Raw genomic sequence first — 18223 nt, 5'->3', positions numbered from 1 at the left:
GGCAGACCACGTGAAGTACAGAGTAGGATTGCGGAATACTGAGGTGCATAAAAGTCAAAAATGCTCTGCTGACTCAATAGCTGAAGAGCTCCAAATCTCCTCTGGTGTGAACATCGGCACAAAAACTGCACTGAGAGCTTCATGGCATGGGTTTTCATGGATGGGCAGCTGCATGCAAGGTTTTTTGGAGTGATGAATCACACTGTAGGAAGATCGATGGGGAAGAAGTTTAATGCTATGGGGTTGGCCTAGGTACCTTAGTTCAGCTGAAAGGAAATCTTAATGGTTCAGCATACCGAGACATTTTGGACAATTGTATGCTTCCAACTTTGTATTCCAACATAACTATTCCCCAAGGTCCATAAAGACATGAGTTTGGTGTGGAAGAACTTGACTGGCCCACACAGAGCCCTGACCTCAACCAAATTTAACACCTTTGTGATGAGCCAGATTGGAGATTGCGAGTAGAGCAGAGTCTCTAGGAGTAACGGCAACGCCCCTCGCTGCTCCTAGAGGCTCATTTTCATACATTAAGACATCATTTTTCTTAGCAATGCGGGCACATATAGAACATGGGACCAACACAGATGCCTTCAGCTGCCAAGCGCACATGTAACAGGTCAGCCAGTTTCATAAGTACAAATCTGCTGACAGATGCCCTAACATCTGCACTGGATGGAATCATGTATATATACTCCAGAATGATGTATACAGAAAGTACTGTATTTTTCGGTCTATAAGACGCATCTAGGATTTGAAGGAGGAAAATAAGAATTTTTTTTCCATCAGACCTCAGAGAAGACCCCTAAATCAGATCTCCATTCTTCATCAGACCTCAGATCAGAACTCCAATCTTCATCAAACCTCAGATCAGACCCCCAAGCTCCACCAGCCTCCTATCAGACCCCCCCCCCCCCAGTCTCCATCAGCCTCCTATCAGACCCCCCCCCCCAGTCTCCATCAGCCTCAAATCAGAGACCTGTCAGACCCCCCCCCCCCCCCCCCAGCCATTGGACTCAGATCAGACACCAAATCAGCCTTAGATCAGACCCTACCAGCCTGAAATTGTACCCCCGATCAGCCTCAGATCGGACCCCTCAGCACCCATCAGCCTTTAGATCGAAGCCCCCATCAGCCTCAGATCGGACACCCCCGACCCCATCAGCCTCAGATCAGACTTTACAAATAAAATAAATAAACTTACCTTGCTTGCTCCAGAGAGCACTGCAGATTCAGGACACACCGTTCCATCGCTTCTTCCAGGTCCCGCTATATACTGTGACCAGATGGCGCACAGCATCAGGTTACAGTGCGCGCCTGCGTGGACCACGTCCCGACATTGTCCGTGGTCAGGACACCACAGCGGGACCTGGAAGAAGAACAGGAAAGGCGAGTACAGCCAGTACAGCTCTGTCCTCACCTCCCCGTGCCTCCCACATTCAGACTATAAGACACACTGCCACTTTTGGGGGGAGTGTGTCTTATAGTCTAAAATATGATCTATACCCGTGTAGAGATATTATAATGTCACGGTAAATTGGTATGATTTTAACTTCTTTCAGACATCGAGGACATGTAGCTGCTGAAAGGGCAAGGCAAGTTGAGGAATTCTGGCAGCGGAAGCAGGAGGCCATGCAAAACAAAGCGCGTGCAGAGGGACACATGGTATGGAACCCATTTATTTAGTCAATAATTATCAACGATTGTATGTGCTTCTTTTTTTTTTTTTTTTTTACCTAGTGCACTATGTAATTGTAGTAATGCCTTCTTTTCAGAGTCTTGAGTCCTCATCAGAGTGACCCACTATTCTGTCCTGCCCTTTTTGTTTGAATACTTTAATAATTGTTTTTTGGCTCCGATGGTTTTGGGTTTAATTGTTTCATATGTGTTAGTCACAACAGAAGATGACATATATAGTATATTTGTAATCCTATTAGCATAGTCCAAGTCTCTACATTTTATTCCTAGGCTGCTCATTAATGGATTAACATGAATTGAGTTACGAGGAAAGGCCTGATAATTTTGTTTCTAGTGAATACACGTCTGTAGCGATATTATCAAACCAGATACTCCAGGTTTTGACATGCCAATTGCGAATTTTTTTATATTTTATTTTTTTATTGCTACATTTTGGAGACACACCACTTTTCAACGTGACCTATGTTTATGGAAGAAAAGTGAGATTAGACCTGGATTGTGGCACATTTACTGCATCCTACGCAAGGCAGCCCCCTGGTTTATTGTTTAGGACTAAGTCATACAACTCAATGCAGTTGCACAAAATACATGAAAACTGTGCACCTTTTCATAAATTTGGTCCAATCACACAATGCAAAACCAGACTTCAAATAACATAAAAACAATCTCAAATGATAAATGACCCCCCCCCCCCCTATATGTATAAACTGTGCTAGGTTGTCATAATATTCTGGAGAACAGTAAATGGAGAAAAGGTACTCCCCGTTGTGCCGAATTAGTTAACACTGCAGACATTCCGATTATTTGGTTTCATGGCGTGCACAGAACTGCTTACAGGCATCCGAATCACAGAAAAATAAGAAGGTAAATCCAGCACTTTTATATTCATACAACACCCCTTGGCTTTGATTTATCATACCTTCAGTCCAGAATTCTGGTGTCCAAAGTCGCAAAAATAGGTCTCTTGCAACTTTTTGCACTGGCTTGCAAGTGATTGCGCAATTTTTTTTTACTTTTCAGCATTAGGCTACTTTCACACTTGCGTTCGGGGTTCCGCTTGTGGGTTCCGTTTGAAGGCTCTCAAAAGCGGCCCCGAACCAATCCGTACAGCCCTAATGCATTCTGAGTGGATGCGGATCCGCTCAGAATGCATCAGTCTGGCACTGTTTGGCCTCCGTTCCGCTCAGCAGGCGGACACCCGAACGCAGCTTGCAGCGTTCGGGTGTCCGCCTGGCCGTGCGGAGGCAAACGGATCCGTCCAGACTTACAATGTAAGTCAATGGGGATGGATCCGTTTGAAGGTGACACAATATGGCTCAATTTCAAACGGATCCGTCCCCCATTGACTTTCAATGTAAAGTCTGGACGGATCCGTCTGACTAACTTTCACACTTAGAATTTTTTCTGAAATATAATGCAGACGGATCCGTTCTGAACGGATCCCATTGTCTGCATTATAGGAGCGGATCCATCTGTGCAGACACCAGACGGATCCGCTCCGAAAGCAAGTGTGAAAGTAGCCTTAGCTTGCGCAAAATTTTGCAACTGTTTGCATTTTTACACCATGCACTCCAGTTTTGTAATGTGGGTGGAAAAGTGGTGTGGTTAGCTATGTTAATGAGTTTCACATTCTCATTTATCATTGAGACTTAAAAAAAAAAAAAAAAGTCAAAATCTCACTGCAGGAGGAGGATGGAACAGGAAAACTGGAGTAGCTGCTCTAGACAAAAGTGTCAGATCTAAGGATAAGACAAATTTATCAAGTAACATGAGACGTTTGAGAAATGTGGCGTAAAGTACTCCAACACAGACTCAAGAAAAACTGACTGCACATTTTCTCCTCATGATAAATTCCCCCCACCTCGTTTTTTATTTAGTCAATTTTAACATCACCTCAGGCATTGTCCATGTAGAAGCAGATTATGCATTTCAAACAAATAGCTGTAAGGACATATTTTATAAGCAGTTACTATGTGGACCCTGCTTGATATGATGTTAACCCCATGGCGACCTCTGCCGTACATGTATAGCGGAAGTCGCCACTTTAAATATGGTGCCAGCTCTCGAGTGCATAGCCGCCAAGTTTCTGCTGTTCAAACAGCAGAGACCCACGGCGGATCGCATTCATGTAACACTTCAGATGCTGCAGTTATATGTGACCACTGCATCTGAGATGTCCAGAAGCAGGAGCCAGGCGCTCCCGCGCCTGTAACAGTGTTCCCCGACTGAGATCGGGGGTCCTGTTACCTTACAGTAATAGCTGGAAGCAGGCTTTGGTAATAGTGATGGAAAATCTAGTTCATATTGGAGATTAGTTCATTCTGATCTGATAGTCTGTGATGCTACTGAAAAGTGATCGGAAGCACAGATCTGCCCTATTACACAGGATTTACAGCTCCTTTTTTTGTTGAAAAGGATCAGCTATATTTATTACTATCCATCAGTCAGAATAAAAACTGTCTGATGATGCAGTGAATAGAACTCCTTTGTCCTGTGACTTGTGAACTAACTTAACTGGAAGAACTACTAAACTAACGTGCTCTTAGCACTTACAAAAGTTATGGGGGGTCAGAATATGGTGATGAAAAGAAAAAAATAATTTTTCAGTCTGGTATCCTTGTAATGAAGGTAACAGGTCAATTTTACCACGTAGGGAACGCCGTAAAAAAAAAAAAAAATGTTGCCATTTGGAATTTTTTTCCAGCTCCCCACTACATCATATACAATATTAAATGGTGCCATTTAGAAAGTACAACTTGTCCAGCAAAAATAAGCTCTCATAAGACTCTGTGAATGGGGAAAAATAAAAAAAGTTAAGTCTGGGAGTGAAAAACAAAAATGCAAAAAACTGAAAATCACAAGGTCCTCTAAGGGTTAAAATGTATTAAATAAAGACAACTGGTGTTATACAAATAAAGAGTGTTGGAATTACCTTGTTTCTCATTTTTCCAGAATATTACCTGCTCACTGCTGGGTAGTTCTTTATACAACTAATGCATTGGTGCAGGATAGAGCCTATTTTGAGTAGTTCGAAATAGGTCATATATATATATATATATATACCTGATTGAAATAATATGATATTTGGCTAATAGAGGGGTGGTGTTTGTTGCCCAATCTGATAATTTAGCCAATTAATTTTTTTTTTGCTCCGCATCCCAGGACAGAAAGCAAACCGCAGCATGCTGCTGTTTGCTCTCCAGTATGAGAACGGAACTGAATGCATTTTGGAGCGTTCCGTTCAGTTACGTTTTGACCCTATTGACAATGAATGGGGACAAAACAGAAGCGTTTTTGTCCGGTATTGAGATCTTATGATGGATCTCAATATCTTATGATGGATCTCAATACCGGAAAATATAAACACAAGTGAGAAAGTACCCTAAGGGAGGCAGCTGCAGGCAGACCATAGACCAAGGATGGACAAACTGTGGCTCTCCAGTTGTTGTAAAACTACAAATCCCATCATGCCTTGCTGATAGCTGTAGGCAGAGTGGGCATGATGGGATTTGTAGTTTTACAACAGCTGGACAACCTCGGTTTACCCATCCCTGCCATAGACCATAGGCCCAGAGCTGCTCTCCAAACTTGGGCTCCCCCGAGTCTGTAGTCAATATCACCTATGCTAGCAGGTGTAAAGGAGTATTTTGGTAATTTCAAGTTATCCCATATCCACAGGCTGTGTAGATGGGAGATGACAAGCTCTTTCATTAAAGGGTAAGGCTGAGCAGTCTGTTATCACATGTGGCTGAAACCCCAGCCCGGTGACCAGCGGCCCCGTTGTTTTTCTGCAGAATCATGCAGCCATCACCTGCTGCAGGTAGCCATGGCTAGGCCACGTGCAGCCTGCTGTGCCATCTGGTCTTAACCTAAAGGTCATTTACACAGGCAGATGTTTCAGACGACTAATGGAAGCAAACCAAACGTTCCCAATAATTGCTGTAATCACCCTACAGTGATCACTTGTCACCATAGAAATTCAGTGTTTCAGAGCAGGAGATTCCTATTTAGTCCACACGATCTGCTGCCCAGAAATGACTAGGTGCTGGCAGAACAGCACAATCACCCGAGGAATGAATGTTTGCCTGTTCATCAGGAGATCACTGGCACCTTTACACAAGTCAGTTATCGGGAACAAGCGTTTCTACAAATGCTCATCCCAGATAATTGGCCTGATTATTGATCCGTGTAAAAGAACCTTTAGGCCCCTTGCAGTCGAGCGTGTCCGGATTAGGTCCGGATGCGTCCCGGTGCATTGCGGCAAACCCGCGCGAGTAGGAACGCAATTGCAGTCACTTTTGACTGTGATTGTGTTCCGATGTTCAGTTTTTATCGCGCTGGTGCAATGTGTTTTGCACGCGCGTGATAAAAAACTGACTGTGGTACCCAGACCCGAACTTCTTCACAGAAATTCAGGTTTGGGTTAGTTGTAGTGTAGATTGTATTATTTCCCCTTATAACATGGTTATAAGGGAAAATAGTAGCATTCTGAATACAGAATGCATAGTACAATAGGGCTGGAAGGGTTAAAAAAAAGTAAAAAAATTTTTACTCTCGTTAATCCACTTGTTCGCGCAGCCGGCACTCTTCTGTCTTGTTCTGTGAGGAATAGGACCTTTTGATGACATCACTACGCTCATCACATGGTCCATCACATGATCCATCACCATGGTTGTAAGGGGGCCTTAGTATAGAATATAAAAGAAAAGGGTGGTGTTTACTCTTCAGGGACCACTCCATGTATAGGCAGATGTGCCCCTGTGACATATGTCACCTGTGGGCATCCTTAGTTAATTGTTAAAAAAATAAAATAATAATCTAAAGCTTTTCGAACTTCAGCCTGTATGATCAGTTTATTGCCAGATATGATTTTAGTGTTTTATTAGTATATGTTTTTTAGTGTACTGTTTGTCATACAAATGTTTGTGTTATTCCTGCATCTTTCGTGTGGTAGGAGCAGAAATGTACATCTCTTACTCTCAAGCTCCGCTAACGGCCATTAACATGCTCACGGCCTCTATTCAGATTACACCGCCATAAATACTTCACACAAAGTGTAACTGAACTCATCCATTCATGGTGCTTCATGCTGTATTCATCCTCAGAATCCTTATTTCATTGATCACGTGACAACCTTTGTGAATTTCACAGATTTATTCCGGCATTTATTCAGCATAAAAGGTGGTCTTTATTGCCCATAACAACCAATCGCAGCACAGCTGTCATTTTGTATTTTGATCTTGAAAAATGAAAGCTGTGCTGTGATTGGTTGGGCAGTGACACCGGTTTTAATTTGAACAGTTTCATATCTCTGCTGGTTTTCCGGTATTAAAGACCAGTGTATTGTACACAGTTAGGCTCTAACATTCTGGCTAGATCTGTCACACGACGGACACCAGTGGTGCCCAACAAACCCCATCGACCTAGGCTACTTTCACAATTGTGTTTTTGCCTGATCTGGCAGGGGCAAAACGCTTCCGTTACTGATAATACAACCATCTGCATCCGTTATGAACGGATCCGGTTGTTTTATCTTTAACATAGCCAAGTTGGATCCGTCATGAACTCTATCGAAAGTCAGTGGGGGGGACGGATCTGTTTTCTATTGTGTCAGAGAAAAACGGATCCCTCCCCATTGACTTGCATTGTGGGTCATGACGGATCGGTTTTGCTCCGCATCCCAGGACGGAAAGCAAACCGCAGCATGCTGCGGTTGGCTCTCCGGTATGAGAACGGAATGCATTTTGGAGCGTTCCTTTCTGTTCAGTTACGTTTTGTCCCCATTGACGATGAATGGGGACAAAATGGAAGTGTTTTTTTCCCCCCCCGGTATTGAGGCCCTATGACAAATCTCAATACCGTAAAATATTAACGCTAGTGTGAAAGTAGCCTAACAGTCATGGTTCAGCCACGGTTTCAATTGAAATAAAAAATAGCATTATATAACATATATGATAAAAATCAGCGACTGAGCCTTAGAGCTAAACTGTTCAATGTCTGACAGCAGAATGGAGCTAAGCTGCTGTCTGTTGCCAGTGGCAACCTCCAGAATTTAGAAAATCTTAGTATACAGTATATATGGCGAAAAAGACCTAAGACCTAAAATCAGCCCTAAAACAGCAAAGATGTACGTATTTGCAAAATTTCTCAACTTTTATGTCTGCTTAGACTTGGAAATAGTGTTAAAGTGGTTTTCCGAGATTTTTATATTATTGACCAGACCTATCCTCAGGATAGGTCATCAGTATCTGATCGGTGGGGATCTGACACCCGGGACCCCTGCCAATCAGCTGTTTGAGAAGGCAGGGGTGCTCCTGTGCTGCTGTCTTCTCAAAGCTTTCCCTAGGCCAGTGACAACACATTCATCGGTCACATGGCCCAGGAGCAGCTCAGCCCCATAGAAGTGAATGGGGCTGAGCTTTGATACTAGGCACAGCCGCTATACAATGTACCGTGTTGTGCTTGGGTGTCGGACCCTCCCCAATCAGATACTGATGACCTACCTTGAGGTAAGGTAATCAGTAAAAAAAAAATAATAATAATAATCTCGGAAAACCCTTTTAAATGCTCAGTTACACTTTAAGAACTATAACTGGTGTATATAAAGAGTGAATGAAATCGACTCAATATGACAGTGGTGGGACAGTTCTAGAAAGTTAGGAACAAGTTTTTAAACCCCCTCTGATGTAGCCCCTGCCATTCTTACACTTCATACATTAAATGGTGAACAGGACGCTGTGTACAGCCTGGCAGCTATATATGGAGGCAGACCAAGCTCTGCTGGAGGAGGGAAGGCCCGACACAAGGAAGAACAGGTAGGCCTCTCGCATGCCTGAGCCTGTTTGCAGCACCCTTGTGTCACCTGCCATTAGCATTTCCTGTCTTTGCATGTTTCTTCGTGTTCTCTATAACACATATTGTGAAGCTCCAACCTGAAGCTGTCTGAGGTCCCGCACTTCATGCTGGCTGTAATACTACTAACCAAAACTTCATTTATGTGTTTCATTTGTCATATGTAAATCCTCTCCATTGTCAACCATCTCATCTGTTCTACTCAGGCACCTTTTTCTTAAATGTTTGATTTCATTAACTCTTTGCTTGTGAATGACACACACTTGCATCTCGGCTCCAGTTAATTATTGTAAAAATGCTGTCCCATATATAGGCACTCTTACAATAATCCACTACTGAGATAGTTTCTGCCCTTCTTTTTGGTAAATCTAGACTTAAAAAAGGACCTATCACCTCTTTTGTCTGTTTTAGTAGCTACTTACATTCCCCATACAATAATAATTCTGAAGAATGATTTCTTATCACTCTTATGTTGTGCCGTTCTTCTATTATTCTTGCTAGAAATTTATGGATAAAGGTGCAGATGGGTGTTAAAGGGGTTGTCCGAGTTATTTTTTGGTTCTTTGTATTTTTTTTTAAATAATCAAATGTAAAGGCTTTACCATGCACTTACTGCATCTACAGTTGCTGCTTTCTCAGATTTCACTTAGGGTCATATGACCTGTGATGTCAGCTTCTCTCCCTGCTCTAATGATGTTTCGTGCACAAGCCTGAGAGAGAAGATATGTGTCTGTACATGAGATGTCACTGTGCTGGCCCCGCCCCCTGCACTGCAGCACAGACTCAGGGCTGAAAGCTTTACTGAGTAGCTGCAGGCAGTGAGGAGACAAATGCTGGACGCAGGAGCTGACAGACTAGAGGAGTTCTACAGAGCATTGCACAAGAACAGGTAGGGAGAAGATCCTGTGTGTATCAGCAGTGTCATTGTAGAGCTGGGACTAGTAGTCCTACACATACAACATGCTGCTGAGTCTCCTAGCAGGCAGACAGACATGTCACTCAGGGCAGACTTATTCACTCCCTTTGCAGCGCAGGGGGAGGGGCAGAGATTGTTGTTATTGCAGTTAAACAAAGGGCCAGAAAAGAACAAGGGAAATGAGGAAATATTTATTTATTTATTTTGCCTAAAACTTGCTTAGCTTAGTTATATATTGCTGACCATCAGATTTACAGTGCTATTATTTTTTTTCATAACTCGGACAACCACTTTAGCAGGTGGGTGGGTGTCCCTGCACAGTCTGCCACTGACTGCTAGGATGGGACAATCCTAGACTATTCAGAGACACGCCCCAAACTGGTTACTCCCTTCTGTACCTGTTAGCAAGAATGGAAGAAGAGTGACAAAACATAGTGGAAAGAAGAAATGTCCCAGTATTGTCATTTCATGTGGAATACAATTATTTGCTAAAACAGGCATGTCAGCAATAATGGAAAAAAATACAATGCAAAGTAAATGTGTATAGATAAACATATATGAAAGGATTGTACTAGCAGTAATACAAAGGTCATAGTATCACAGCAATTTAGATGCAAAATCCCTAGAAGGAGGAAGAAGAAGCAGTATGGGGGGCGGGGGGGTCTCCTTGTGCGTTGTTTAGTTGATCAGGATAAGAGTTCTCATCAGTTGTAAGAACTCCTTTTTAGCTGTAATTATTTAAAGGGTTAAAATATGCAAATTAGACTCTAGGAGCACTGCTCTCTCTGCAACTGCCGCTCCTCACCATTCTGATTTACATGTTTAGACTGCCTGACCACTGTCTAAGTTGCAGAGAGAGCAGAGCTTCTAGCAGTAACGGCAACGCCCCTGTTGCTCCTAGAGGCTCATTTGCATATGTTAAAATGTAATTTTTCTCAGCAATGCGGGCACAAGTGAACATGGGACCAGCTTCAGCTGCCAAGCACACATATAACAGGTCAGCCAGTTTCATACTGGGAGTACAAATCTGCTGACAGATGCCCTTTAATGTCCAAATACCCAGATCCCTGCAATGTCTTAGAGTATAACTGTCATTCTTTTTTTTTATTTATGTAATATATAGGGGCAGTGATACTGACCATTTTTGTAATATACTTTAATTACCGAAATCGTACATTTATATTACAAAAATTGCTCTAAAATTGCCAATTTTGAGCCTTAGTGACGCTCCTCTGTGTTCTGTTTACATAACACAGTCAGTGTTCAGCAAGTCTCTGTAAGGGTCCATTCACACGTCCGTTGTTTCTTTCCTGATCTGTTCCGTTTTTTGCTGAACAGATCTGGACCAGATCTGTACCCATTCATTTTCAATGGGTCCTGAAAAAAAATCTGACATTGTGCTGTCCGATTTTTTTCAGGACTAATTGAAAATGAATGGGTCCAGATCTGGTCCAGATCTGTTCAGCAAAAAACAGAACAGATCAGGAAAGAAACAACGGACGTGTGAATGGACCCTAAACAGAAAACAGATGAGCATTGCTAAGGCTCAAAATGGGCAATTTTAGAGCTATTTTTATTATAGAAATGTACAATTTCAGTAATTAAAGTATATTACAAAAATGTTCAGTATCACTGCCCCTACACATTACAAAAGAAAAAAAAAAAAAAGAATGACAGTTGCACTTTAAACATCCATGAGTACCGGGTGCATGTGAATTTATCATTCAACTCATCAGTATGAGCCAAAAGGTGTTCTGTGAGCGTTATGTTAGACCAGGAGTAGAAGAGGCCGAGGATTTCCAGTGCTGAACACTTACTTGTCTTGCTGCATTTAAAAAATGTTTTGGCAGACTTTTGTTAAAGTTGGTAACTAATCGATAGGAATTGATGCAGTGTAGGGGTTATCGTGTTGTATAGGCTAAACAGCTTTCCTCAGAAAAGTTTGGATGGCTGGACAAGACCATCAGATATTTGTAATGTTCCCATGTTTTGTTAGCATCTCCCCCTTCCAGACATTATCCAATAGTTGGCATTATGGGCTGTGCCACCCACTTTATTTCTGCCTGTGCATGTTTTCCCTTGCTTGGATGATTTTATATAAGTCACTTGCCTAATACATTAGCATTTACAAAGAGGTGCTGTGTTACCTATGAAAGTAGATAAACCTATGTAAGACTCATGTAGTAAAGATTATTTATGAAAGTGAATAGGGGGGCAATGGCACAGAACTCCTCTATGATCTTACACAAACTGCTCTTACATTCTCATCTACTTTCTAGGAGGATAGGATGGGTTATTTTATGTTGTGGAAGTCCATTACGGTCTCGCAACAATAAAAGAAGAGAATAATCTTTCACCATACATGTAATGACACCACAGGTTGTGGTGTCATGGGGGTTGGTACCCAGCTCTGGGACACCCTTTATAAGCTAGAGCTGAGGGCTGCTAAGAGCAGCTCCCCCTGTTGCAGACCTAATGCCTCTATGTAGGGCTGCAGAAAATGATTATTTTAGAAATCGAGTATTCGATCAATACATTTTTACGATTAATTAAGTAATCTAATAAGAAAAAAATTATTAATAGACTGTTTACCTTTATAAAAACTAATCAGATCTCTTGCCATCAGTCCCCAACACCCTTTGTTCCCCCCTGTGCAATCCGCCCAAGTGCATCAGTTCCCCCCCAGTGCCATCATCTCTGTTCCCCCCCAGTGCCATCATCTCTGTTCCCCCAATGCCTTCAGCTCTCCCCCACCCCACTGCCACCAGCTTGCCCCCCACTGCCACCAGCTTGCCACCAGCTTGCCCCCCCCCAATGCCACCAGCTTGCCCCCCCCCAATGCCACCAGCTTGCCCCCCCCAATGCCACCAGCTTGCCCCCCCCAATGCCACCAGCTTGCCCCCCCCAATGCCACCAGCTTGCCCCCCCCCAATGCCACCAGCTTGCCCCCCCCAATGCCACCAGCTTGCCCCCCCCAGTGCCATCAGCTGCCCCCCCCAGTGCCATCAGCTGCCCCCCCCCAGTGCCATCAGCTGCCCCCCCCCAGTGCCATCAGCTGCCCCCCAGTGCCATCAGCTGCCCCCCAGTGCCATCAGCTGCCCCCCAGTGCCATCAGCTTGCCCCCCTCCGTGCCATCGGCTTTCCAACTCAGTGCCACCAGTTTGCCCCCCCCCAGTGCCACCAGTTTGCCCCCCCCCAGTGCTCCCAGTTTGCCCCCCCAGTGCCACCAACTGCCCCCCTCCTAGGTATGACCCCAGCGACAGTACTTGCCTTTCCTGTAAGGGCGCCGCTCCACAGCTCCTCCATCTTCTTCTCTGCGCGCTGCACTGTCGTCCTGACGTCACACAGTGTCGGGTCATAGTGTGCGCTTATGTGCATTATGACCTGACGATATGTCAGGAAGAAAGTGCGGTGCGGGCCAGCGGTTGACCACGGAGCGTTAAGTAATAGCAAGCGCTTCACTCCTGCTCCGTGGTCATATGACACAAATGAATCCTTGATGCAAAAAGTTTGCATCAAGGATTTTTTGGTGTCGAATTACTCAATTCAATTGAGTAATCGTTTTAGCCCTACCTCTATCTATTATGTTAGGCTATGTTCACACAGCGTTTTTTTTTTTCATGTGTTTTCTTATTTTGTACCGAACTTCCTCAAACAGCCTCCAATTGATTTCAATGGGCAATATCTACCATAATTCATACAGAAATGTATTTTTACTCAGCTTCTTTCAAATACACCATATATAAAAAAAAAGTAACATGGCACTTCTTGACATGTATTTCACAAGTATTAATCATTGAAAGTAAGGCTGTGAACCCTTCAGATCTTTCTATATTTCTTCTACATAAATGTCACCTAAAACTAGATCAGATTTTCATGCAAGTCCTGAAAGTAGATGAAGATAACCAAATCAAAATAATAAGTAAAAATATTACACTTGGTCAATTATTTATTGACGTAAATGATTCAGTGTCACATGTCTATGAGTGCCAAACTTATGTAAACCTTAGGATTAACAGAAAATTGTAAGATGAAATTAGATATTTTCAATGAATGGGATGACAATCAAGTGTGAGTGGGCAACTTTTTTATGTAAAGAACAAGGACCTATCAAAGTCTGATCTTCACTACACATGTTTGGCACAAATAATGGAGATTTCTGAGAACCTCAGAAGAAGGGTTGTTGATGCTCATCAGGCTGGAAAAAGTTACAAATCCATTGTTAAAGAGTTTGGACTTCACCAATTCACAGTCAGACAGATTTTATACAAATTCAAGACCTTCATTACACACCCCAGAAGTAGTCAAACAAACCAACCTAAGGTGACCTACAAGTAACTAAAGGCCTTTCTTACATTAGCTAATGTTCATGAGGCCACCATCAGGGGGACACTGAACAGCAATGGTGTGCATGGCAGGATTGTAAGGAGAAAGCTACTGCTTTGCAAAAAGAACATTACTTCCAGTTTGCAGAAGATCACCTAAACAAGCCATGAGTCTATTGGAAAAAATGTTTTTGGAAACAGATGAGACCAAAATAAAAAAAAACTTTTTGGAGAAAGGAAAAAGCTGCATTCTAACATAAAAACCTCATCCTATCTGTGAAACACGGTGCTGGTAATATCATGGTTTGGGCCTGTTTTGCTGCATTTGGGACAGCTTACCATCAATGATGGAACAATGAATTCTTAATCATACCAGCAAATTCTGAAGTAGAATGTCAAGACATCCGTCTGTGAGCTGAATCACAAGAGAACACGGGTCATGCAGCAAGACAATGACCCTAAGCACGGAAGTCACTCTACTAAAGAATGGTTAAGGAAGAATAAAGTTTTGGAGTGGCCAAGTCAAAGTGATGACCTTAATCCAATAGAAATGTTGGGGAAGGACCTGAAGTGAGCAGTTCATTGGAGGAAACTCTGTTTAGTATGGAGGAATGGGATAAAATTACTCCATGCCAATGTGCAGGACTAATCAACCATTACTGGAGATGTTTAGTTGCAGTTATTGCTGCAGAAGCGGGTCACACCAGATACTGAAAGCAAAGGTTTACATACTTTTGCCGCTAACAGACTTGTGATATTGGATCATTTTCCATAATAAAAATACCTAATATTTTTGCTTTCTTTGTTTGCATTGGTTATCTTTTATTTACTTTTAGGACTGAAGTAGTTTAAGGTCAAATGTTTGTAGAAATGTATAAAATTCTGAAGGGTTCAGAATCTTTCAGTCAGCACTGTACATATCAACATACACGTGGATAAATGTAGCTATCAGCTCTACGATACGCTGTGTAAAAATTCTATTACATTTCCCCTGCAGTGGCCGCTACAAGTGAAAACTACTTTACTAGGGATCACAGCTGATTGCTGGGGGTTTTAGAAAGTGGCCAGCTGCATTACTAAAAGACGTTGTCGGGCTGAGACCACTAATGTAATGATGGTAAATCAGGGTTATTGGGAATGAAAGGCAAAAGGAATCATAAACGGCAATATTGCTAGTTGTCTGTATTAGTACTGCTTCACCAGTGTTTATCTCAACTATTAAAAGAAGTCCAAATGATATATGCATGAAGGCAGCCATGTATGTGGCTTTAACATTTTGGAAGATTATGGTACATATAACATTTATTTGTCTTGTAGGAATATTTGGCGAGGCTCAGACAAATTCGGCTCCAGAATTTCAATGAAAGACAGCAAATCAAAGCTAAATTGCGTGGGGAGAAGGTAGGATATTTTAAATACACTAGGCTTTCAGAGACTGGTATAAGTTTCCTTTTTTAACATAATTTGTGGAATTAAACACTGATCATTTTGTTTTCAGCATCGTATTTTGTCAAACAAAAATAGTCGTAAAGAATTTCAGCCTCACTAAAATTGGATATTGGTTTTTGCAAGGATGTTGGGTCAAAAGGGGGTGCACAGCTCAAGGGAGGGAAGTATTAAATGATGGGTAAGTGAGCATTCATATCCAAATAGTGATGGAGGAGATGAGGGAAAGTCAAAAAAAGAATATATTTAAACAGATGTAAGGTGAGGCCTGAGGGTAATGCTTATTTTTATCCTCCTCTTCTGTGGTGTACAGTGGTTAGTGGACCTTCATTCAAGTTTATGGGTGCAAACCGAATCTGTCATGACTTTTATATTATGGTAGATATATGGAGAGGAAAATGACCAGATAGGTGGTTATTGTTAATCCCTTAATACAAATATTGGATGAGACCTCTATCAAAAACAATTGTGACTCTATATAGACTGATGGTCCCATTTTTTCTTTACAAAACCAGTATTAGAATAATAGGCCAAAGAGCTTATAAAAAATCTTTCCTTTATTTATTCTGTTTAAAAAAAAAAATTTTTTTGTAGAGTGGGAAGAAAGTGGAAATGTGTGGCACAATAGCCAGATAAGGTCTTACCAAGGAAAGGACTGCAGAGATACAGTATAATGTTTTTCTAAAAAAGGCTTTATCTCTACCCCTGTTCTTAAAAGGGTTTTCTGAGCCTGGTAACCCCTTTTTAATATTGCCAGGCAGGGTGCAGGTTCCATTGCTGAGCTCCCTTCTCCTCCACTACCGGTGAGGTGCCATATACACGCAGGTCACTACTGCCGGCCAATCAGTGGCCACAGAGGTGACATGTGCAGGCACAGCACAAGACCGCTGCCACTGCGGAGGCTATTGATTGCCCACAGCGGTAGCCAGCATGTCACACGGTGAGATCGGAAGCAGAGGATAAGGGAGCTCGGTGCTGGAAGTGGAGCTCCGCTAATAGGTGAGCATTTTGTTGTTTAATTTCTACACTCTGCCTGACAATATTTTAAAGGGGTTCCTGTTCTCAGAGACACTCTTTAAGCTTGTTGTAGATGAAAAGATTTTTCCCAATCTGATGTCCTATATATATATATCTCAAGATCACTTGTTGGGACATCAATATACACTAACAGAGTTGTTTCACAATATGAAAAGTTACTCCATTGCAAAACTATGTGTCATGAGAAATATGTTTGCTTTTCCCCACGTACAGTTTTCTCGAACATTAGTAAGTAAACACTGTTACCTGAACTGTTTGACGTCTGAGAAAAATTATGAAGCATAAGCAATGATCTATTTGACTAAGACCAGACACACACGAAAGAGTTGAATGCGAAAACCCGCAGTGTGTGTCCCATTCTGACATCCACTCCTCTGATCTGATTTATAATGCTGTGTAACCCATAGAGTTCTGAAATCTACCTAAATATACTGATGCAGTGCAGTCAGTGTAATACAATAGATTTCAGGACCCCCAGGGTCACACAACATTATAACTCAGTATAGTGCTGTGAGATCCTGTCCGAGGAGTGGAGGCTAGAACAGGCCTCTCACTGACACACGCTGTGAGTTTATTGCATTGAAAACGCTTGTGTCTGGTCTAAAGTGGCAAATTACCATTGGTCTGAACTAAGAGGGTCATTTATTATACTGAAATATGCCTAAATTAGTTGCACCGCTATGTGCGACTTTGCCCTGCTCACGGCAGGTGTAAAATTGTCGACGTGGCAGGGAAAGGTGCTGGCTGGCAGGCCCATCTCCTTTAACATTTTCTACGCCTGTTTTAGTCGTAGAAAATGGTCTAAATGTAAGACGGCTCGGAAGCTGTCTTACATTTTGAACTGGCCCTGGATGCGCCGAAGTTATGGAGAGGCCAGCGCCTCTTCATCCTCCGCCAGCTATGGGGCTTTATTAAGTGTTTTTAGGCTCTAAATATACCTTGATAGAAATAGCATAAACATATTTTTATATAAATTTAGGAGGCATAGAAAGCAATAGATTAAAGTGCAACTGTTGTTTTGGTTTAGAGTCTTCTATCACAGTTGTAATTGAGCGTGACTAAGGAGAATCTGACTTTAGACTGAGCACTACAGATGCCTGTGTGCAACAAGATGTGGCTGGAAGCCTCTGCATGTTTTCTTGTACAAAGTAATATCTTTCCCTAATAAAGTACATAACAAGAATTTTTTACATCCCTGTCCCTACAGTATATTAAAAATAAACTGAAACGGGGGCGTGGCTTACCGCTGCATGGCGTGAGACGCACTTTGGAGCGCTCCTGCCGGCATTCTGAAACATCAAGATGATCACAGATCTCTGGTGGAAGAGAAGAGCCTGGAAAAGAGCCTGGGAGAGGGGAGCAAGGCACATATGTGCGCCAACATGCCGAAGAGGGGGAAGAACGCGCAAGAACAGATGGCGCAGAGCTCAACCAACATGGCACCAGCACAGAAGAGGAAGGACATCAGGAGGTGGTGAGCCGGAGCGCGGCAGCGTGCTTAAGCAGGTTCGCAAGGGTGTCGGAGGGGGTGAGAGACTGGTCTCAAAATAAAGGGACTGCAATAATGTCCTCTGATCGGGAGAAAAGATCCTCAGATGAAGAGGGGGAGGGAGAAAATGTCTGCCAGGTCCCTGCTTCTAATGAAGTCATACAGGGGAAAGAAGCTCCCCACAAACCCCTTGAAGAGGAACCCACCCTCAAAGACATCATGGTGGCAGTTGCAAGCTGTAACACTACCCTCAAAGCCCTCAATATTCAGGTGGGCAGTCTGAGAGAAGATATATCTCTGATAAGGCATGATATGCATAAAATTGCTGAAAGAACCTCAGAAGTAGAAAAAAAGAGTGTCAGTACTGGAAGAGGAGGCAAGACCTGTTAAAATGGCGACTAAGTCAGCGGCAAGAGATATTGCTGCCCTGTTTGCAAAGGTTGATGATTTGGAAAATAG

The 18223-nt window shown here is 42.6% G+C and overlaps 1 protein-coding gene across 8 annotated transcripts in view; it reads left to right on the top strand.

Moving 5' to 3' along the window:
* The window catches only part of NEK1 (NIMA related kinase 1), a 134575-nt gene that overhangs the window by 39048 nt on the left and 77304 nt on the right, over positions 1-18223 (top strand). For 4 of the 8 annotated variants that reach the window (XR_006390272.1, XM_044297066.1, XM_044297080.1 and 1 more), the window contains 3 exons: positions 1563-1665; positions 8430-8513; positions 15109-15192. Coding sequence is in view for 7 of the 8 variants with exons in the window: in XM_044297066.1 (XP_044153001.1) it covers positions 1563-1665; positions 8430-8513; positions 15109-15192 (271 nt within the window). In the remaining variant the exon portion in view is untranslated. Of the gene's footprint in view, positions 1-1562; positions 1666-8429; positions 8514-15108; positions 15193-17482; positions 17783-18223 lie in introns of those variants that run through there. The other 4 variants (XM_044297088.1, XM_044297071.1, XM_044297098.1 and 1 more) reach the window with 3 other exon arrangements.

The sequence above is a fragment of the Bufo gargarizans genome, chromosome 1 (genome assembly GCF_014858855.1).
Source record: "Bufo gargarizans isolate SCDJY-AF-19 chromosome 1, ASM1485885v1, whole genome shotgun sequence".
NCBI classification, from domain to species: Eukaryota; Metazoa; Chordata; class Amphibia; order Anura; family Bufonidae; genus Bufo; species Bufo gargarizans.
This window is presented reverse-complemented; position numbering and strand designations above follow the sequence as displayed.